Source organism: Sander vitreus, chromosome 18, assembly GCF_031162955.1.
Source record: "Sander vitreus isolate 19-12246 chromosome 18, sanVit1, whole genome shotgun sequence".
Taxonomy (NCBI): Eukaryota; Metazoa; Chordata; class Actinopteri; order Perciformes; family Percidae; genus Sander; species Sander vitreus.
Window position 1 is genome coordinate 17,648,665 of NC_135872.1, and position 21,805 is coordinate 17,670,469.

Here is a 21,805-nt window from a genome sequence, read left to right on the forward strand (position 1 = left end):
GTAGTATTTAACTTCGGACACACTGCTAGTTTCCTCAGAGTAACCATGTGACTGTGACCGTCCCTCCTTCCAGCAGGCCTTGCTGCGTCCAGCCCCCTGCAGCCTTCCCTGGGCCGGTCTGGTACCAGCCCCGCCTTCAACCCCAGCAGAAGCTCCTCCCCCCAGGCCAAAGGAGGCGCCTCCACCCCGAGCCCCAACAAACAGCTGGCCCACAGCCACCACCACAGCGGCCACGGCACAGTCAGGAAAGGCAAGGGCCCCGGTGGTCCCGGGGCTCGATGATGCACTCATACACACTTGAATGTGCCCACACACACACACACACACACACACACAGAAAACTGACCTTCTCTCACTGTGATCCCCACAGACGCCCTACACCTAAACTAATAGGGATTACAGTACATATAGTAACATAGGCTCACTACATGGAGGACCATGCTGTGTCTGCTGGCTCAGCAACTAAAAGGACTGTCTTCACACACACACACACACACACACACACACACACACACACACACACACACACACACACACACACACACACACACACACACACACACACACACACACACACACACACACACTTGAAGGTACAGTCCCTACCAGCCTCTACATTTCTTGGTTCCGTTTTATTTTAATGTGTCTGGGTCAGTGGACAAAATCTGCCTTGAGTATTTTTGTTTGCATTGTGACAAGAGTATTTCCAAGTGCTTTTTCGAGAAGACAGACAGTACTTTTTTATTCATGATGACAGGAAACTCTTTTGATTTGCTACCTAGCTATGATGTTACAACAAAGAAGTGAACCAACACATGTAGCTTAAAGGGCTTTGAAATGTTTGCCAGTTTAGGGAGGCAAAGGAGTTTCTGTCAAATGCACTGAGCCACGTCTTCCATTTTTTGGGTGTTATTGATTCTCATATTTGTACATTAGGTTATTTAATTGTCCTGTAGATGTGCTTGGCGCAAACCGGTGGACAGTTCTGCATTTCACAGAATTTAATGTGAACCCACACCTTACCAACCCACACTTTACCAAACAATACGTCTACAGCTTTTCTACTAAAGCTCATATTTTTGTAATAAAAGATGCCAGTACCCATACCAAACATGGCAGGTCTTAACATTTTGAAAAATATTTGTCCATAAAATGTATTTCCCGTGCAGACGGAAATGTAAATCGATGATATATTTTTTGTCCAATGGGAAAATGAATGAATGGTTGATGTGAACATGATAAATCAAAATTAGGGGTACTGGTGGATCCGGCTATGCTGCTAACAGTAAATTTATGAATTCACTCAGATTATTTGGTTGTCTATATTTAAGTTATTTGAGTTGTGTTAAAATGGGCAATTGATGATAATTGTGAACGGGGTATTCAGCTGTAAAACAGTGTAAATTGTACTGAAGCCATTTTTATTTTTCAGAAATTGTTTTTTTTTTTTTTTTGTGATGAGGAGTCTGTGGTTCTCTTTGATGTCATTGATGTTTTAGGAAGAAGAAAAAAAAGTTTGCATCAGTGTCCTAAGTTGAGCACTACGTCTGTTATAGGTTTGTTTGTTTGTTTTGTGTTAATAGTGTGATTAAAATATGATGTTCTATATTGATGTACATAATGATGAGAGCGACATTTCCTCTGGCTTTTCCCTCATTTGCCTGTCTATTTTTATAGGTCATGTGTACATATGAAGAAAATGCATCTGCCATTTTACTAACAGGAGGAGCCGATTGAAAATAAAAGAGTGCTAAATTAGCCGTTCTGCTTATTTTGAATTATTTAATTTTTTTGTGCTCATTATACTAATACTGCTCACGTAAATCTGCATTGTCGTTTAGGATGATAGTTTAGCATGGGGTTTGTAAACTTGGCTCCATCATCCACCCACAAAGGATGGAAAAAATAATGCAAACATGAACACTATGTTATGTAAAACACCTAATAGGGAGCGATTGTGTAATGGGATACGTAAATGTTTCTTAAAGGTCCAATGTGTCGGAATTTCTCCCTTCTAGCGTTGAGATCATATATTGCAATCAACTCTCTGGCACCACGCTGTTCAAAGTACGTATTACAGCTACGGTAGCCTTCACGCTTCAAAAAGCCGGTCTCTTGCTCTTTTCAATATCCTTTTTCTGGGCGAAGAAGAAGACTCCTGTTCCTGAAATTTAGATTTTGAATACGTGTGGTCCTCCATGTTTCCTTCTTCAAACTTGCCGGGGGCCGGGAAGCTACGATATCCATTAGCAGCACCTGGTGAGTTTATCATGTGACAGCGAAAACGCGAAAGGCGGAGCAGTATATCCTGTATGTCCCTTACCGGCTAACGTATTTCAAGATGGCGCATGAATATGGAGCGTCTACCCCAGTTTATGTGAATGCAAATGTAATATTTCAAGGCAAAATGAATACTTGGAATTGATGGTGGTGGTAAATATTCATGAAAAAGGACAAGTTTGTGAACGGGCAACACAGATTTTGATAATGAACAACTAAACACGTTACACACTGGACCTTTAAAAGAGATTTTAGTAGGCCACAAGTTACGATTTTGACTTAGTTCTGATGAAGCTGGTGTTTGGCACCCAATACACCTGCAGTCATATATTTTTAGAAAATGTTTACACACTGAAATTGGAACCTTAGATACAGCAGATTTCCAAATCTCTTCACCGAGCCTGCAAAGTACAACCACAGTTGTCACTTTGCATTCTGTTCGAAATCGCACTGTTTTGCAAAATACAGCACACAGTTCTCGATATTAAACATAAAAAAAAAAGCATTTCAAATAAAATCTTATTTGGAAGGCCCCCCCTATGCACCCCCAGGTCACATCCAGTCCAAACGTAATTTGCTCACAGCATTTATAGATTACATTAATCAAACTGTAGTCTTTCCAGAAACAATGTCCCTGTTCCTCAGGATGATCTACAGACCTCGTTGTGGACAGTTTTCATTGGAACTACTTTCTATTGAAGAAATAGTCCCTATGAAAACTGTTCACAGTGAGACCTCAGTAATTGTTTTTGGAAAGACATGTTGATATTGAGTTTTCCTAATGTAGTTTGTTTTAGTGCTTTGAGCAGCACAAACTACATTCCATTCACCTCCATTGTATCGGCGATGGAGGTGGAAACCTCAAAAGGCAGATATTCAAAACCCTGGCTCTGAAACTATCGGCAAGGCTCAATAGCACTATTGAGTTTCTTTCTAAACCAACAAATTCATTGTACATAACGAAGTCTTGGCATTGATAAAATGTATAGAAACAATTGAATAAAAGCAATGCATTTGAAATTGTGTGGGTAAGAGGCAATACTCTGAAGTGCACCTGAATTCATGTCAGTACGATTTGATCTCGATGAGCGCCTCAGCAGCATGTTCTTCCTGCTGCACTCTGACATGACCACTGCACAGACTGTAAACACAGGACTTCCAGGTCTGGGCTTGTTCCCGGCCAGCGGTTATATAAGCCTCTGCAACTAGATAGACTCTTGACTTGAACCACTTCCAAGGTACAAACTGCTCCGGTCAACGTTTGGGAGTGTCCAATGTATGTTTGTATTTGTGAACTGTTCCAAAAAAGCAGATTTAATGAGTTATCTGGATAATGCTGTATCCAAGTACATTCTGCAGTCAAACCTGGAACAAATAGTCAGGAAGGTTATCGAGCAGACTGCATCTCAGGAAACCTGCTTCTTGGAACAATCCCCAGGCCTCGTATGGTTGTCAAAGGTGGCATGTTTATATACAGTTGACATATCCATATATGTAATATGTGCAAAGAAATCTGTGGTGGTTCCCAAACTGTTTAGCTTGTGGCCCCTTAAACCAAATCTGTCTCTCTCATCACAGGTTTGACCGACAGTTTCAACATGAGTGATTTTTCCTTCTCAGACGGTTTGATTCCAAGGATTTTAGAGGCCTAAGGAGGTGAGTTTTCAGTAATTCTCAAAAAAAAAAAAAAAAGCACCAAATAGAGAAAAGTCTTTTGCAATTCCCATAATCATGGGGGTTTAGGTCTAATTTAGCCTCTGTGGCCTTTCCATGGATGGATGGAGACATCTCCAGATGTATCATTTTTATATTGCCAGCATTTTATTTCCCACAAACACAATAGAAAATGGGTTACTATAAACAAAGCTTCACTGGAGTGATCTGAGCCTATAAACCACGTCATTTAGGATTTGTTTTGTATGAATGGGTTCGCTGGCACTAAATTTATAAAAGTTAATGTTTCAAAGAAAACTCATCCCACTGGCTCACATCAGTTACTGTAAGGCACAAACAAATGAGTTATTTTAACTTTTTATTGGTGTTTGCAACTGTTTAACAAGTAACTTTTTACCTTTGAAAAAGAAACACATTGTCACTGCAGCCATTTATTGCAAACAGGTTTAACTACCACAATTAATTGCTGTCCCGTCTGTATGGATTGGACGGAATCTGAACTGTGCAAATAAAAATAAAGTTACGTGCCTTTTAAAAAAAAAAACAACCCACACCACACAAATGTTTACAGTCAACAATTCATCACATTTTGTAACTGATGTACAATCATGTACCAGAGTAAATTTACAATGTGAACATGAGGTCATGCTTCTGAAAAACAAAAACTTAGTATCGTGCTTCCCTTTTGTTGTCACTTCAGAAGTATTCGATGGATTCAAGTACACTGGATGGTAGTGTGAAGCTAGATTATACAACATAACATAGGTGGACTGGCATGACCGGTGAAAAGCCGTGTGTGTGAAATGTATTCATCCACTATATAAAAAGATAGTGAGACAAAGGGTACAAGCTACTGGGCTGCCAACAGATAGGACGCCACGGTCAGTGCCGCTTTCTCGATGGAGAACAGGTGATGGTCTTCCACGTGCGGGCAGCTGTTCCTCATGAACTCAGCCAGCCGGAGCAGATACTCCAGGTTGTGGCCCGTCTTCCCTCTGCACACAGCGATCTGGATGCCAATCATCTCCGGGCTGGCTGGCCCCAGGTAGAGGGCGTTGTCGGAGGTGGCGATGTACACCAGCGCCTGAACCGGAGGCTGATTCTCCCCCTCGGGGAAGAAATCCACCATTTTGGTGATGTAGCCGCCACAGACCGTCTCGCGCACGTTGAGGTACTTCAGGGACTCCTCGACTTGAGAGCCTGTCACCTCGAACGCCACACCCCAAGTGCTCGCCTGTAAGAAGAAGAGGAAAACAGAGTTACTATGCAGTGGGGGATTACACTGAGTCTTTAAACCTGGAAACTCTCCTGTAGTTTCTGCAGCACCACTAACAAACCAATAGGAAGTAGAGCTTTCCACTTACGTCATCATCTTCAATCAGCGTCACCACTCTTCCGGGCTGCAGAGAGAGGAAGAAGAAAGGTCACTTCATGGACAACGCCCGATGTAATATGAGCCTAGCAACTCACAAACAGCAGCTGGCTGTTCCAGAGTAAACAGACGTACACCATGTCCCAAACTAAGTCAAGCAAAAACAAATATTAAGCATCTCACCAACACGTCGCTCCCGCGATGGAAGTTGTCTCCGTGCCAGAACCGTCTCTTGTAGCCTTGAATGTAACCGACCTGGCTCCTTCTGTACTTGAAGTCAGGCTTCCACACCAGTGACCCGTACCCGAAGATCCACAGGCTGGTCTTCCCGGTGGTAATGTGTTGAGGCTTCATTTTGATCAAGTGTGTTGACGACGTTAAGATGAATTGATGGGTCACTCTTTCAGTTGATGTTATTAGCTTAGACGACTAGCTAGCTAGCTAGCGTTAGCTTCCTCCGGTCCAGGAGCAGTGGTACCGGTTGGCTCGCAGGTATACCGCGGACGGTATTTGAGCCCAACTGCTTAGCAGTTGCGAAGATGGAATTTCGCAGTTGATTTTGCCTTGCACTATGCATTGCCGTTGCATTAGAGGTGCCGCATTATGCCTTAAAAATCCATGGCAGCCACTTTGGCCTTCAAACCAATGGGGGGAAAAAAAATCAAAACCCGTTTAGGCCAGCTGCTTTGCCGGCCTGTGACATTACGAATTCAAAGTTTACAAATGAAAAGATCGAGGTTTGCTTTATAGCTAACGGCGTTTCAAACACCTTGTGGTTAATCTTCTCCAGGTCAAGAAGCGACGGTGATTTAAAGCCTTTCCCCGATAACATGGCGCAGTGGCGTCTACGTATTTATACCATCCAGGGCAGGTGGGCGAGTCTATACCAGTGTTTTCAACCAATCATTTTTAAGGAAGGCTTGCCCTCTATCACAATGTATCCAATAAGATTTCGGTGCGCCGAAAAAGGCGGGACTTCAAACCAAACCGGTTACACGATTGGCTCAAATTTAACTTGAGACGCGCAGTCATCTTTCAACCTGTTTGGCCAATGAACTGTCACTCCAACTGACTCAACTTATGATTGGTCGCCTGTGTTGTCATTCTTTGAAGATATTTCCATATTGTTCAGATTAATCTGGCTGATGCAACTTCCCACAGCATTTCAGGGCCAAAGCAGCATCCAATACAAGCAACGTACCAAGACATTGCATCAGACTTGGGAGAAAGAGGCCTATATAGGGCGATGTATTTTATTTCACAAGATATGCCACAAAGAAAATAAATTAAAAACAATATCTAATATATTTGAAGGTAAACTTAACAAATAAAATAAATGATTCTGTTTGTGGGAGTAATATGACCTTGACACAGTATGAATCGAAATTACTCTTGACATGTGAGTAAATGAATAAGCATCCTACATTAAATGAGTGAGGGCTCTAATCTAGTCCACAGCCGAAAGATCCAAAGGCAAGATAAACGTCGCTGACCGCTGAGAATCCCTCACCACCATCTCAGCTCTCTGAAACCAGGGAGAGAACTTGTTGAAGCAAGGTGGACATGTATACTTTTCTTTTCAAATTTCATGTATTGTGTATATTCACAGTTTTGTTTTTTGATGAAACTTCCAGCAGCCGGTAGGGTCATTTTAATAGGTCACATGTAATTGGCTGCCTCACTGTTATCATTGGAAATCTTACTTTTGCAGAATCATTCCAACTTTGTAAACACACACACATACGTCCCTTTTTATACGCTTTACCCAACACACATCCTACTTTGGCAGCCAAATACAGGCTCATACAGTAGAAGGAATGGTTGATTTCTGAGTTGTATAACCACCCCAGGTTTAGACTGTGTTTTAGAATTACAGCTGTACTTTCATATGGCTCTTTGTAGTTTGTACCTTCAAGGTTGAAAGCACTTGGAATTGGAAGTCGCTTTGGATAAAAGCGTCAGCTAAATGACATGTAATGTAATGTAATGTGTTGACAATAGGGGTGCAAGATATATCGACTCAATATCGTTATTGCAATATCACATTGCGCAATATTATATCGAAAGTGTCGCGATAAGTATGTGATATTTTGTTTATTTTGTGGAGCGCTGCGTCCCGTCCGTTGGCTGTGGGGTTAGTTGTGTTTGATTTAGAGCCCGCTTGAAACGCTATAATGATCATGTTTCGTTGGCATGTTACCGTGCCACTTGCACACGTTAGTGCACGTCAGCGCACGGGTCCAGTACGTGACAAACCCTATGGCGCGTACCACGTGTGTGCATATTTTCAACAGAGTGACAGTGTAAGTGAAGAAATAGATAGAGACAACAAAACGGAACAAATCAGATAAGCGAAAGAAAAGTTGTGTCCTGTTCTCTTTATATATTTTATACTGTTCTGTAGACATGGTCGTTATTTATTTATTCATGTTGTACCAGTCCAATGTGACAGTCAGTTGAAATAAACTTTGTGTTGTAAGAAAACTTGTTTAATTTGTTATGAATCTATTTTTGATGCGTTTTCCCGTAACGTTTGTAATTTTACATATGTTTAAAAATATCGAAATTAATATTGATATCGCAATATCACATTTTGTCAATATCGTGCAACCCTAGTTGACAACCCATGCACACTTCTAACAAACCAAAGAAAATACAAATAGCAAAAGTAAGAAAAAGGCAATAGTGAATAATGAATTGCCAAAACACTGTCCACTGCAGGGACACAATAAAAGAGAGCGATGATCAGAGAGATGGAAGACCTGATCCAATGTACAAAAATGCCCACACCCTCCTGCTGGATCTGATATAGTGTAATAGCAGAAGCTCATCTGTGGTCAATTGATAGATTATCTATAAATAGCTGGCATTATCGGACTTGATAAGAGGCCAGACAACTGTATCAGCTCTTATAAATCTGAAGCACTTCACAATCCAGGCCTCTGAGCCACCCTGCGTCATGCACAAGCTTCCATCAGTATCTCTGGGCTGCTCTAAGCACAAAGGCCACCAAAAGCTTCACTCAGCCATACTGCCAGCACTGCCTGTCTGCCTGTAATCTAATAGAGTGCGTTGCTTCGATGTTTTGACTAGTGGATTTATCAAATATTCACTAGTCTGGTTGTCTTTGCTGTCAAGCTAATGCATTTAAGATAGATCATCATTCAAGCCCCAGGCTAACTAAAATATGTAGTAACGTGTGGGGACTTTTCCCCTAAATATCCCTGTGTTTCTGCTTGTTTTTCCAGCTCGAACTATGAAGTTATATGGAGACAAAAAAAATATACTGCTCTGCTCTGGCATCACTGCATATATCACTCCTGCAGCAGTGAAGGTGGGGGTTGCTTCTTTTGAGTATGACGTGAACATTCTTTAGGTCAGGAGCTCGTTGCTGTGTTACTGGGACAGCTGAGTGGCATCTAAAAGTAGATCCTGCAGAATATGATCCCACAGAAGATGAATATGACAGACTATGTATCAAATTCTTCCAGTAGGTTTGTCTTCATTATCGATTTATGGTTACATTAACAATAATACATGAGCATGTTTCATGTTCCAAAGTGCTTATGTGCTGCTGATTAATTATGCTGCTTTAAACTTGTACTGACCACCTATTTCCTGTGTGTGGGTTTCTTACTGACACCTAGTGTTAATTAATGAGACCGCTACAAGTGCAGGACAGGGCAAGATTAAAGAGCACTGGGCAACAGCATCATAATGTATTAGTATGACGTGCCCACGCATGCATGTACAAAAACATGCACGGCCACGAGCCAAATAAGGCTTTAAATGAAGTGACAAAGATTTGCAGCTAAGGAAGTTGGAGCTAAGTAGCAGTTTTGCACTCCTGATTGTGATTGAGCATCACCGTTTTTTGAAAAGCGCGATGTATGAGGCCCTTCCACATTCCTCATGAAGAGATAGGAAGATTTGCATTTCAAATCTGCTTCCTGATTCTCCATTCATGACATCAATGTCACACATTCTCCCCTCTTCCTTCTTCAGAATAAATAGTTGCTGATTAGCGCGTTTGTCTGCGCTCTCACTTGTTTTGAGGTTGTTTCCTGAACTCGAGTGCAGATTGAAGAAGCCGATGCGTGAGAATAGCAGTTGGCCTGCGCCGGCATGTTCTGCATTTTATAATCAGGGAGGAAACAGGAACTGATGTCACCGGGTCACAAACAGGATGCTGTGATTATAACACAATGAAAATGGCTGGCCATGCTATGGAGACCCAGAGGCCAAAGAGCAAAGCTCTAGCATGTGTTTGCCACTGCGATCAAGTGTGAAAGAGGGTGTGTGTCTGCTTATAGGTGTGATGATGGTGGGAAGAAACTTAAAGTACTATCAGGCTGGGTTAGGTAACAGACCGAAGCATGAGGGGCTTTAACCAAATGATTAATCGTTGTGATAACATGTATGTTTTTCTGTTGTTGTTTTTTTCACCCACCACACACACAAGCCCTTAGATGAGGATGCCTAGGTCAACAGGCTAACAGGATGTGTGTGAAGGAAAATTCATCCAATTCTCTGCCGAGTGTTGATTGCTGATGATTAGAGGGTGTTGACTGTCGCAGGATTTCTGTTAATTGGAAGCAGGAGAGGTTTGCATTTGATAATGCGGATGACACATTTCCTAAAATGGATTTTCAGACACACTGCGGCATATTTTAAGACTGATCAGAGCGCGATATCTCTTCAACGTCAAAGAATGGTGGTATATAGTATAGTATATTAAGAAGACACTGTGTGGAACAACAGCATTTTCCAAAAGACAAGAAGGGCAAAGGGCAATAAGACTGAGCAGATGGCTCTGATAAGTCACATCATTTTTCTAAAAATCTTTTCACTTATTTGAATTCATAGCAGTTCCACTGGCTCCCATTTGGCTTCCCCTCCCCTCTGGTGCCAGGTCCTCTCCCCAGCTTTGTTTACAGGAGTGGGTGGTACAGAACCGGGCATTAAAATATTGCTCTTAACCCTGAAGGGAAGGCGGGCAGTTGGGGAGCCTGTAAGTGCTCAAGTGGGGCTTTTTTTTAATGGGAGGAGGTCTGCTCACTCTGTGTCATGCACACGGGGCGAGAGGCCTGGCATATGCTGCTGTTTTTATGGCACTACAGGCTCACTCCGTGCTCCCCCACGGCATCTGTTTGGCTGGCTGTGTGTGTGCGCGGACGCGTGTGTGCGCGAGCATTATGAGGGGTGTGGGGGCATTCCCCTTTGCTCTGCGCCTGGCTTTGTTTCACCATTTCCAGCTTGAGGGGGTGGTATCCGTGGAAACGGATTTGAATTTCAAGCCAATTTAGTGCCAGAAAAAGACCGAGGGGTGGGTGAGTGGGGTGGAAGCCAAAGGCGTTTCCAGGAATTACTCGAAGATGCTACAGTCAGGGGGCTTTATGTTTCTACCTAATGTCCAAAGCATTACATGTGATGTGTGAATGTAGGAGAGCAGCTGGATTTCATATTTATAAACCTGCTAACAATTTAAGAGGTCTGGCTGAGCAATGTTGGTATGAATTGAGTACAGGATGACAATTTCCCCCCCCTGGATAATAATAATAACAAGACACATTTGATCATCATTTGTACTCAATTTCATTATTTAAAAAAAACACCTCAAAAATAATTTCCTTTTCCATTTACTGACATCAAATTAAAAACAGTTTTCAAGGAAGTTTTATTCTTCAGAAGTTTGGTCCTTATAAATATGCATTATATACAAAATAATATTATAAAACATATAAAGAGCAGTGTGTCATATTTAAATTAAACTCTGGAAATAATCATTTAAAAAATTACATTATTGGTTCTGTATTTTTTGAAATTTATTATAGGCAGGCAGTGGTGTGACAGTCTTTTCTCCTTGTTTTTCTTAGTTGGATTGCATAAAAAAAAAAAAACAACTAACTTGCACTTTTCTATGCAAACTTTTCCTTTCTCTTGGATCTTGCTGGCACAGCACTGACTATTGCGCTCCTGTGGTTTTCTCTTCAAATCCCTGTTGATTAAAAAGTATTTTCCTTGATTTTTTTTTTTTGTAGTGCAAATGATCCAAGAACAGACAAGGGCACACATTTAGCATTCAAACCCCCTCTTTTAAGGCTTCTAGTGAATTTGGACTGCATACAATCTTCACCGTTGCATGGAAAAGTCCAACCAGTCATTTTCACGTGATTGACAGTTGAAGATTAGTTTCAGACATTCATAACTCTCAGTGTTTGTGAGGTTGGATTGCGACAGTGGGTGAGTTCGCTTGTCTCGACCCGTAGTCTTGCATAGCAGGCGAAGCTGGCAGGAGTGAGTGTGTGGGAGGGGGATTTGAAGGGGTCAAATATTTTTTTGAACTGATTGGTTGGCTGTCAAAGACATCATGATTATCACAAAAGGCCAGATATGAGGGGCAAAGATCCGCCTTCACCTCCTTCTACTGTCCAGGATGGCTGAGATTATAAATATAAATATTTCACCGATGCTCTGTCAGTCTTCACACCTTGTCTCTTCGCCAGTCCGTGTAACCATTGTCACAACTGAGAGAGGTCCTTCACTGTACATGTTTTGAATACAAACACTCGGTCAACATAAAGTTTCTCAGTTCTGTCTTGTTTTTTTTTTTTGAAGAGCAGAGGTTTCTGCCCTCTTCAGTTCTCAAGTGTTCCAGAGCAGCAGTGGACATCTAAAACAATCTCCAGTCTCTTCTGAGCATTTGTAAACAATCCAGAATATTTTATTCTGCCTCGATTGTGTCTTTTTCCTCTTTCCCTCGCCTTCAGACCCCTCAGTTTATACCTGTAGGAAAGGAGAGGAAAATCTTTTTAGTAAAAACACAAGAGAAGAAAATAAGACAATAATAATAAAACTCTTATAGGTCATACGCTCTGGTATCATCATCATATTTTCCTTGGAAATGGACAGCTTTAAAAATTACACAAAATGCCACAGCAGTAAAACATAGCACCTCTGAGACCAAGCAGAGCCAAACATGTGTGAGGAATTAGTATATGTTCAGACTTTAGGTCATGACATGGCCAAGCTAAAGAATAGCCAGTGTAATTTACAGAAACTAATAATGCAGTTGATTGGGCTTTCCCCCCAGCTTATACCCAGAATTCAGTCTTTCTACCAATAGCATATTCCCCTGTCATAAATGTTGGTGCACTGGTGAGGGATGGCGCACTCGGGACGACATGATGATGCATTACAAGTGGAGGATCTGTGGAAATGCTGATGAAGATGTGATTTTTTTTTTGGCTTACCTCAGTTGCTATGACGCACTCCCTCCTCTCCTCTGCTATAACAAATACCGACTGGTACATGGAGTCTCTTGAGGAACATATCGTTGATATCCTACACTCTGGCTTTTCACTGCAAACACAAATCACACTTTGAGTTAACACAAACTAGAAGCACATGGCAGAGCTATGCATTCGGGCGCGCACATATACAGTGTTGCAGCAGAAAGCAAGCGTCAAATATGTATATAAACTTTGTGTAAATGGAAAACAATGGGTTTACAAGTTTGAAAATAACAGTTGGGGTTCAATGTTGGGTTCAAACAACTGATAGGCAGTGTGTGAGTGAGAGCACTTCCACTCAGCAGGGCTCCAAATATACACCACTATATGAACAGAATAAATAAAGGAAATGTCCTAGTACAACGACACACATGATCATATTTCCCCATTATAGTTTAGTACAAGCATTGTGAATATGGTTGTTCTTACCTGTACATTTTTCTCAAGGGCATTTTGTCTTCTAAACATTTGTCATAAATAAGACTTTTATCCTCTTGTGACTTTTCATCCTTGAACTCCTTTGATTTAGAGCTGTAAGGGTCCAAGATATAGTTTTTATGGATAAAGTTTGATTTCTCGGAATCACAGTCCACCTCCAGGCTCATTTTCTGGTTGGTGTTTTTCAGCTGGGACTCTGGGATCAGGTTGTCTTTCTGAACGTTGGACAAGTTGTTCATAGTCTCCGTGTCTCCCCTTTCTCTTTGGGCCTGCCTGTGGATGTGCCTGAAAGCCAGGCCCACCATACACAGCAGCACCAGCAGCGCCACCAGCCCCACAGCCAGAGAAACGGCCGCCCACTGGAAGCCGTCTTGAATCTCTCCGTTGGTCACGGGAGAGGTGACGGCGGCGAAGAACTCGCAGCGTGGCCCGGTGAAGCCTGATGGGCAGACGCAGGTTGCTGGAGGTTTTCCTGGCCCACCACCCCCAGTACAAACGCCCCCGTTGAGGCATGGGCGAAGGGAACACTCATCCAGGACTCTGTCGCAGTTGCGTCCCCCGTAGCCCGCGGGACAGGTGCAGGTGTAGTCGTTGATTCGGTCTTGGCAGGTGCCTCCGTTGAGGCAGGGGTTACCGGCACACTCATTGATGTTAATTTCGCAGCGCTGGCCGGTAAATCCTGCACGGCAGCTACACACGCGCATGCCACCGTGGATCAGACACAGACCACCTACACAAGAGAGGAGGATGGTTAGTGTCAACAAATACAGATTTTCCAAATGAGACATACAAAATGACAGGCATTACGACATCAGAAAGAACATGATCTCCAAAAAGCTTCCCATGAGGCCCATTAAGTTCACACATCTCCATCAAATCCACAGTGTGACCACAGCACTGTGTATTGTTCTCCCAACACAAGAGCAATCCCAGAGCCCTCCATGTTTACAAGAAGACAGAAATCGAGCTGTGCTGGATATTTGTCCCCTTTCATCAACAACCGCAGCGAGCTGTGGCGACATTTACAAGCCGCTGCTCTGAGCCGCAGAGTGTTTATATGGAAGACAATAGACACCAAGTTCCCACCAATTCCTGTTGTTCCACACTGCTTCCAGTTGCAGGAATTTGAAGGGGGGAGAAAGAGCGAGGGGAAGTTCAGAAAGGGGGGACGGGGGGGCAAAAAGGGGGAGGAAGACTGTACCATTAGCGCAGGGAAGCGACGTGCACTTGTCCACTCTCTTCTCGCAGTTAAGTCCGGTGTAGCCGCGGGGACACTCGCACATGTAGCTGCGGCCATTGTCCTTCTCCCAGCATTTGCCGCTGTGGAAACAAGGGGAGTCGGCGCACGTCAGCAGGCTGTGCTCGCAGTGGGAGCCCTCGAAACCTTGGGGACACGTGCACATGTAGCCACTGTCCAAATTCTAGGGAGAAATTGCATGAAGGAAACGTTAGGCAGACAGTTTGAAAACAACGAAATTAAGCCCAAAAAATGTGAATATTAAAAATGTTATGTATCCGTTTCCAACTCACTGTGCATAGCCCTCCATTCCTGCAGGGTTTGCTGTCACACTCCTGCATCTCCAGCTCACAGTTGACCCCTGTGAAACCTGGCAGACATGTACACGTATAGCTGCCCTGTCCTGTGTTCATACAGGTGGCGCCATTCACACAGGGATGGTGATGGGTGCAGAAGTTCAGGTCTGGGGGAGAGAAGAGTGTTCGTTTACAGGGCGCCCGCAGGGGAAAAAAAAAAGAACTATCTACCCCGGATATGTACAAAGCTATGAATGGAACACTTCAGAGGAAACCTAATTTACTAATGCTTTCAAGTTAATTCAAATGAAAACAGTGTACAAGTAATATGAGAACATCTCCTAAAAAGGAACAGCAGCAGTGGTCTGAGTTGTCTGGTGTACCTTGGTCACATAATAGGCCTCCCCAGCCCTCCTGACAGTTACACTGCCATGGCAGCTGGCAGGTACCGTGCTTACAGGCCGGGTACTTCTTACACTCGTCACAGAAGGTACCCTGCCAGCCATCTCTGCATCTGCAAAATGACAAAATATGTTCCTTGATTAATCACTTATTTATCATATTGTAGATCTTATAATTGTCATGACTAACATATCCGAATGTGGCACTTAAAACCTGCAATTTCACATTTTATTTAAACATGCAAACAGTCGACTTTAGATGAAATGAGAGCAGACATCTATGCTTTATAGCCCCGTCATGGATTAGCTAGTGATTACATAAGAAAGCAATCATCAATCATGCAACCAGACATTAATAGCTGCACCACAGTTGGATACAGTCATTTAATGCTCATATAAATCCATCACAAAAAAAAAAAAGATAAATGAAAAGTCTTTTTTCTTCTTCCAGAAAGCATGATATAAGTGCAAAGTGAAATCATGCATCAGCCCTGGTGATTATGTTTTCCCCAACCTCAGTTACACATCAGTTATTGCAAACAAGACACATTGTGTTTTGTATAACCATGCAAATAATAATAAAAAGCATTGTCTACATTACAAACAATGTGAATGTAACTACACATTGCACCCAGGCAACCAATCATAAAAGGTATGTGCAGTATACTTAGGATAAAGAGTAATAATAGAATAGCACAAAGGTGAAATATGGCTTTCAAGATTTCTGGCAGCCAGCCAACAGTCAAAGCATTTTTTTTCTTGTTTCCCATGAATATCTGTTTCTCAGCACTGTGCGCAGCAACCTTGTCAAACCATGAGATTGTGGGTCTTAAAATGCAATTTTAAGGTTTCAACATTTTTTGCTGAGTGAGCGTGCAGCTTTACGGTGTTAGGTATCTAAAGGGTTTAACCTAAATTTGGGTCAGTTTTAGCGGTGGATATGATGGATTTGTGTCTAAAAAGAGGGCAAAATAGGATTCAGGGGGAATGTCTCACAGCGAGTGGGTGAGTGTGTGAATTATCCTTGCTGGTGAGTGAGACATGGTAGTAACAAGAAAGGAACATGGGAAGCAGAGAAGTCAGTGAGTGATGCAGGGAAAAGAGGGAGGGGAAAACACTTAAATGTCGTTGATTTAGTGAGCTTAACGTCTCTTGCTAAGATGCCAGAAAAGCCTATGTGACTCTTCAAGGCATTACATATCCCGCTGTGATTAGTATATATAAACATAATTTGCAGGAGACTGAGTTGCTGATGTATGACATACGACAATTAACTTGAAAATGGATTTTTAGAGAAACACAACCACGTGGATGTAACTACTATACGTGTTCCTTCCTACACAACGGCCAACACTTATTTCAACACTTCACAATTATTAATACTTACACACACTCGCCAGGTTTGGAGCAGTTTCCATTCCTCTCGCTGCAGCCCTCCAGACAGATGGCTAAAGCAAAGAGAAAAACACAGACATACAGTAAGTCTGCTGCTCTTTTTCGCTAATGCTCCCACCTGGTTGTTTTAGCATAACCGTGCATGGTGACAAATGTCAAATTTCACAACAACAGTTTCACAACTTTCAAACTGTTAACAAATAATAAGTAAGAAGCAAACATTGCAGGCAGCATGTTGGTCTACTCATAAGAAATACTCAATACTTAAAATGAAACATGTAGGCTAGGTGCTAGAAGTAAAATAAAACTGTAGGAGCCCCTCACACTCCATGACAACCAAGGCTACAGAGCCCTCATTTTCTTGAAATAGCCAACTGTGATCCTACTTGTTGAACCGCCACGCCCTCTGCTGTCACGGGGGAAATCGGTTGAGGGTTTGTTTGTCCTGTTTTAAGTGTACCGATCTTGCATGACACTGATTCGCAGGACAACATATCAGGCGACTGGCGGTAAGCGGCCGGTTTAGTCCAGAACAGATGCTTGCTCTCAATAGCGGACAGCTGTCACTATTGTTGTTTGTGGTCTGCCAGAACCATATTTGCAGCTGCTACTACCTCGCCCCCAACAATGGAAGGGACTCACCATCGATGGCGCGTGGCGGATAATAATGCCGCGATTAACCTTGGCGCGTGCAGTCGCCTGAGCTCCTCCTATCAATGCCCGCGCAACCCCTCCCCGTCTGCGGATTATGTTACCGGACACGCGCGGTACAATACTTTATGAAGGTTAGTGAAAAAAACAACAACCGAACTCTCAGTTCTAATGTGGCTGTAAATGCCTTTTAGACATAATTGTAACAAAACGCCAGGTAAATGCACACCTGTGTAAACTAATTGAATATTGACCAGCTACGGAAATCGTTAAGCTAGGAAGTGATCCTTTTAGCCTTTGCAGCTGTGCTCATTAGACATTTGTTTCCTGTTTAATTAGGTTGATTTTGACCGTTACTGCTGCTAATGTGTGCTTTGTTGTGCTTAAAAATTGAGTTTCTTCAACCTCCTAAAGTGTTTAGGCCCAAATGACCAGGCTTGTTTAAGTTGATATATGGGAGTGTGAAAGAGAGGCAAAATTATAGTGTCTGAAAGATGCCTAATCTGTCTTTCTAATGTATATTTTCTGTAGTCACCGACGATTGATGTGTCTGTAATTGCAACACGTGAGCCCATCTGGTTAGAATTTGGCGCCACAGTCAAAATAGCACATGCCATTTTCTCTTTCACCACCAAGTGACATGGATGACAGATCCGCTGTCACCCATGTGGCCACATATCCAGCACATGGTAACTATTACCCTCACAGTGCCTCCTTCCAATTCTACTCTTTGATTAATTTGTTTTGGTGAAAAGGGCCCTTGGTATTGTGGAGCCAAATGGCATCGGGCCTCCTCATAGACCCATTCAGCGATGTCCAAAACATGGGAGTGTTGGTCTATGATTTGGCCAAGTGGGTTAGCACAAGTATAATGTGCCTGTTGTCATGCTAAGACATCTGTCCCTCAACCCATATTCAGTGACTGTTCACAGACCCACAACCAATTACCCATCAGAATTATATGATTGCAAATTATATGAGACTGAAAATGCATTCTACACCAAAATTGCCTGTCAGACTTGCCAGATATCATCACGTCATGTCTTGCTATAGCACTCCACATTTGGTGGCCTTAATGATGATGACCTACGGGTTATCTTACAACTTAATAACTATGAAATCTGTAACTTGTGTATGCTCACAAATCTTTTTTCTCTCTAGGACCTACACTGTAATGTTGAAGGGCAAAGATCATACATCATGAGGAAGTCTTGCAGAAGTAACAATTCTTTTAAGGTAAGGACTGTCTACCCAATCCTAAAAAGAGTTCTTATCATACCGAGCTCCACAGCTAGGCCGAAACAGATTCCACTATCTATAAGTCGTTAGCCAACATCTGGACGACCCTCTCGTGTTAAAAGAAAACACACCAACACTGAATAACTAAACTCCAGTGTCAATTACAATGCATAACTAGGCTGCTGATATGTGTGAATAGGCTTAGTAGATTGCTTACGTTCTTCGCAGTATTTCCCCTTCCAGCCAGGCAGACAGGATAACTGCCCGTCACGGTTGCAGGTGTAGTGGCCAAATCGGTCATCCCTGGGCGCACATTTTTTGGAACAACTTTCTCCATAGTAACTTTCGTTGCAGATGAACCGGTAAGCATATCTCAGCTCAGTCTGCTTTCCAGTCTGCGTATCCTGAGACCAATCAGTTCCTACACCCAGCTGTCTTTGGATGGCCATAAAGCTAATCAAACACTCTGGGTTGTTCGTATCTGAACGAGATAAAAAGAGAAGGAAGTCAGAATTAATGTAGGATATCTAAGCTTTTTTTATGTCCTGGGATGATTGTGGTTTTATGTCTACATCATAAATAGCTTGTGGGTTCAAAAGTCATCCACTTTCGCTTTAATAATCTGCCCAGTACCAAGCTGCATCCCTTATCAAATCCCATACAGCTTAGATGAAAGATAAACTCAGGTTGAAATTTCCTCTTTCTTTCCGTCAGCAAAAACATTCCCAGGCCCAGTCCCCTCTTCCAAAGGGCGGAACAGAGTAAGGTGTAAAATACAGGAAGATGTAGTCAGGGGTTTTTGGCAGGCACTGTGTATTCTCACCAAAGCCCACAGCTCTTTCCCACGACAAAAATAAACCAGAGGAAGTTCAATTGTATTGGGTACAAGAATGAAAAAGGTGTTCTGAAGTTCATAACAAAGGAGTGAATAGGCATAAAAATGTGTGAAATTATGAACAATTAACAGGAGGGAAATGTGGAGTGACTGAGCTGTATTTAATATCCTACATTTATCTTTTTTTGCATGTATTTGTGCAAAATGGTAAACTAGCTGGAGCCTCATGTGTTAAATGTACTGACAGAGCTCCCTCCTGTGGTAAAAACACGTCGTACTTACCTACAGGTAGAGTTCCATAAGGTGAATGCCAGGCTTCAATTATTAATGAAAATGACCCCTAAGGAGAAAACACATGCAGTTCATTAATATCCATTTTAATCATTTTTTTTCTCTTCATTTTCTTTTTACAGATTTGATAATTTAGGGCAGAAAGCTTATATATTTTTTTCTTTTTTTTCTATTCTGTTTCATAGACTGTTTATGGTTGAAAAAAAGCTATTTGAATTTCATTTGAATATGTGTAACAATGATCATTGCATGGCCTTCTGGATTTTGAACTGAACCACGTCGTAGCAGTCCAATCAGTTTGTCGACATGAGTATTACCTAATGATATGGATTAGATGAGCGCTCCCAAAATGCATAGCAGTTCCCTAAAACAACATAATAGCGGTGGCTGTAATAAAATACATTAAGTGGATGTACTGCTCCACGCTCTTACCGGCCATCCAAAGGTGAACGGTATCTGAATCGGTCTAGGTAAAGTGCCACTGTCCTTGGCGCTGAAAGAGTTTGTCCCCAGCACTGCTGTCATTGTACTTCCAAAGATGCAGTCACCTGGCGAGACCACAGCCTGATAGTTCTTCAAGCAAATTCTAAAATAAGTCCTGCAGTTGGGTTTGCACGCGTTTCCGTTTGCCAGCAAACCTTTGTGATTTTTAAATTCGTGGAGATCAAGCTCAAAAACACCGGATCCAAATACCTAAAAGAGAAGGAAATATGATTTAAGAAAACGTCGTTGCGGTTACAAAGCCTAGGCTATAGTTTATTCTTAAAAAAAAAAAAAAAACATGAAACAAGTGGCTCTTCATCTGTTTAAAACCGAGAGGTCTCATGACCACCGGGGAGATGTGTTATCCTCCTTCATACCTGTGATATCAACGTGGTGCTGAATGCGATGGTAAAGGTGAACCAGGCTGCCATCCTTCTCGCTTCTCCTATGCAGCCGCGTCACCAGCCAATAAAGCAGTAAAACCTTCCTATTCCAAAGTATTTACCCCAAGGTAAACAAATTAGGGGGGAAAAATCTCGTATAAATCCTTCTTCACTCCCAGGGAGTTCTCCTGTAGCTCCTTGTTAGTGTGCGTCTGAAGCGTCCAGAGAAAGCGTTTCAAAGTTATCCAAAGGTGAGGGAAGACCAATATCCACAGCCGTGCTTCTTTCTGTCAGCAGGCGTCCCCTTCTTGCATCGTACTGTACTCCACAACGGTCACTCCGCTGTGTGCGCGCGGCTCAGAGAGCTTGTTTTGGTGCTGAACTTGGTGCGTCAGTGCGCCACGGATGTTCATCACTCGTCTTATTACTCGTGAATGAACCGTAGTGCGTCTCCTCCCAGATATATAGACTTGCACCGCGCTGCTCATTACATAAACTGCCAATCACTCCACTGACACCGCCCACTCCACATATTCAACCCCCTTCCCTTCCAGCCCAACAACAATTATCCAGATTTAATACCCACTGGCACTGTGCTCACTGACCACCATGGATACTGGGCGATTATTAACAAGCCTTAACATCTGTTGACTTATTTTTAGCGCACAATGCGCCCGGACGCACATTTACACATTATGGACAGTGAGTGAGGACAATTAAGGAGAGCCGAAACTTACGAGGATAGAAAGCAGGAATTCAATTACTTTCTTACTCCTCGCAACCTTTTGCCCTTGGTTCCACTCAATTGCACGCCTTATTAGGCTTCGCCACAGAGTTGGAGCCGTTCTGCTATTTCCTCTCAGGCCCTTCGCTCTCTGTGAGGTCGTACGTGTCTCCCTCTGGCCGTATCACAAACAATGAAACTAGAAATGCGATTAAAAGAAAAATCTCCCCAGCATTTGTTGTAATTGCCGTTGACGTTGAATTGCACTTCTTTCTTTTTTTTACCTACCCAATATATTATATATACCCCTTAATCTACAAAATGTGTATTTTTTTTTTTACTTTAATATGACATTATCCTTAACACTCATTACGTTTCCTTTTACGCACGGATACACAGGCCTACATTGTGTCCAACATTTTTTCACGTTATTTTGCCGGTGTTTCATCTTGTTAGTGGCGTGTGCCCCCTTCATGCCCACCCATGCGTTTTACGGTTTAAGATGCAGCGTGCCTCCTATTGTTGAGGCGCGTGTCCCTCTCTCGCCCTCATGCGGGTGTAATGTGCGGGAGACATAACTATTCAGCTGTATGCAAATGAGTTCTCTCTCTCTTTCTCTCTCTCTCTCTCTCTCTCTCGCTCTCTCTCTCGCTCTCTCTCTCTCTCTCACACACACACACACACACACACACACACACACACACACACACACACACACACACACAATCACCTGGATCCGTAAAATTGGTTTATTCTTCCCCTTGGCCTTTAACAGCTAATAGGAATGACACGGGGCTCACGCGCAGCGAGGTTC

General features: G+C 42.6%; 3 protein-coding genes across 6 annotated transcripts in view; 1 reads left to right on the plus strand and 2 right to left on the minus strand.

Moving 5' to 3' along the window:
* The window catches only part of ino80 (INO80 complex ATPase subunit), a 44,105-nt gene extending 42,345 nt beyond the window's left edge, over positions 1-1,760 (plus strand). For 3 of the 4 annotated variants that reach the window (XM_078275449.1, XM_078275451.1, XM_078275450.1), the window contains exon 37: positions 74-1,760. In XM_078275449.1, the coding sequence (XP_078131575.1) occupies positions 74-282 (209 nt within the window). In that variant the 3' untranslated portion in view covers positions 283-1,760. The remainder of the gene's footprint in view (positions 1-73) is intronic. The other variant, XM_078275452.1, reaches the window with a different exon arrangement.
* Positions 1,761-4,299: 2,539 nt separating this feature from the next.
* On the minus strand, positions 4,300-6,165 carry chac1 (ChaC, cation transport regulator homolog 1 (E. coli)). The gene is made up of 3 exons (XM_078275454.1): positions 5,510-6,165; positions 5,319-5,354; positions 4,300-5,188 (listed from the first exon to the last, which is right to left on the minus strand). The coding sequence occupies exons 1-3, from the start codon at positions 5,678-5,680 to the stop codon at positions 4,805-4,807; spliced, it is 591 nt and encodes a 196-aa protein (XP_078131580.1). The 5' UTR covers positions 5,681-6,165; the 3' UTR covers positions 4,300-4,804.
* A 4,820-nt stretch (positions 6,166-10,985) lies between these two features.
* dll4 (delta-like 4 (Drosophila)) lies at positions 10,986-20,715 on the minus strand. The gene is made up of 11 exons (XM_078274873.1): positions 20,262-20,715; positions 19,834-20,094; positions 19,393-19,450; positions 18,493-18,756; positions 16,378-16,438; positions 14,973-15,103; positions 14,587-14,756; positions 14,258-14,477; positions 13,048-13,786; positions 12,580-12,688; positions 10,986-12,112 (listed from the first exon to the last, which is right to left on the minus strand). Exons 1-11 carry the CDS (start codon positions 20,313-20,315, stop codon positions 12,107-12,109), a joined length of 2,073 nt encoding a protein of 690 aa, XP_078130999.1. The 5' UTR covers positions 20,316-20,715; the 3' UTR covers positions 10,986-12,106.
* Positions 20,716-21,805: the final 1,090 nt, after the last annotated feature.

Excerpts from the sequence above, each read along its gene's own strand:
- dll4 (XM_078274873.1), bottom strand. The coding sequence starts at position 20,315 with ATGGCAGCCTGGTTCACCTTTACCATCGCATTCAGCACCACGTTGATA. Across the intron at positions 19,451-19,833 it reads CGTTCACCTTTGGATGGCCG|GGGTCATTTTCATTAATAAT; the intron begins GTAAGAGCGTGG and ends TTTTCTCCTTAG. Across the intron at positions 16,439-18,492 it reads GGGGAAATACTGCGAAGAAC|CCATCTGTCTGGAGGGCTGC; the intron begins GTAAGCAATCTA and ends TCTTTGCTTTAG.
- chac1 (XM_078275454.1), bottom strand. The coding sequence starts at position 5,680 with ATGAAGCCTCAACACATTACCACCGGGAAGACCAGCCTGTGGATCTTC. Across the intron at positions 5,355-5,509 it reads ATCGCGGGAGCGACGTGTTG|CCCGGAAGAGTGGTGACGCT; the intron begins GTGAGATGCTTA and ends CTCTCTCTGCAG. Across the intron at positions 5,189-5,318 it reads CGCTGATTGAAGATGATGAC|GCGAGCACTTGGGGTGTGGC; the intron begins GTAAGTGGAAAG and ends TTCTTCTTACAG.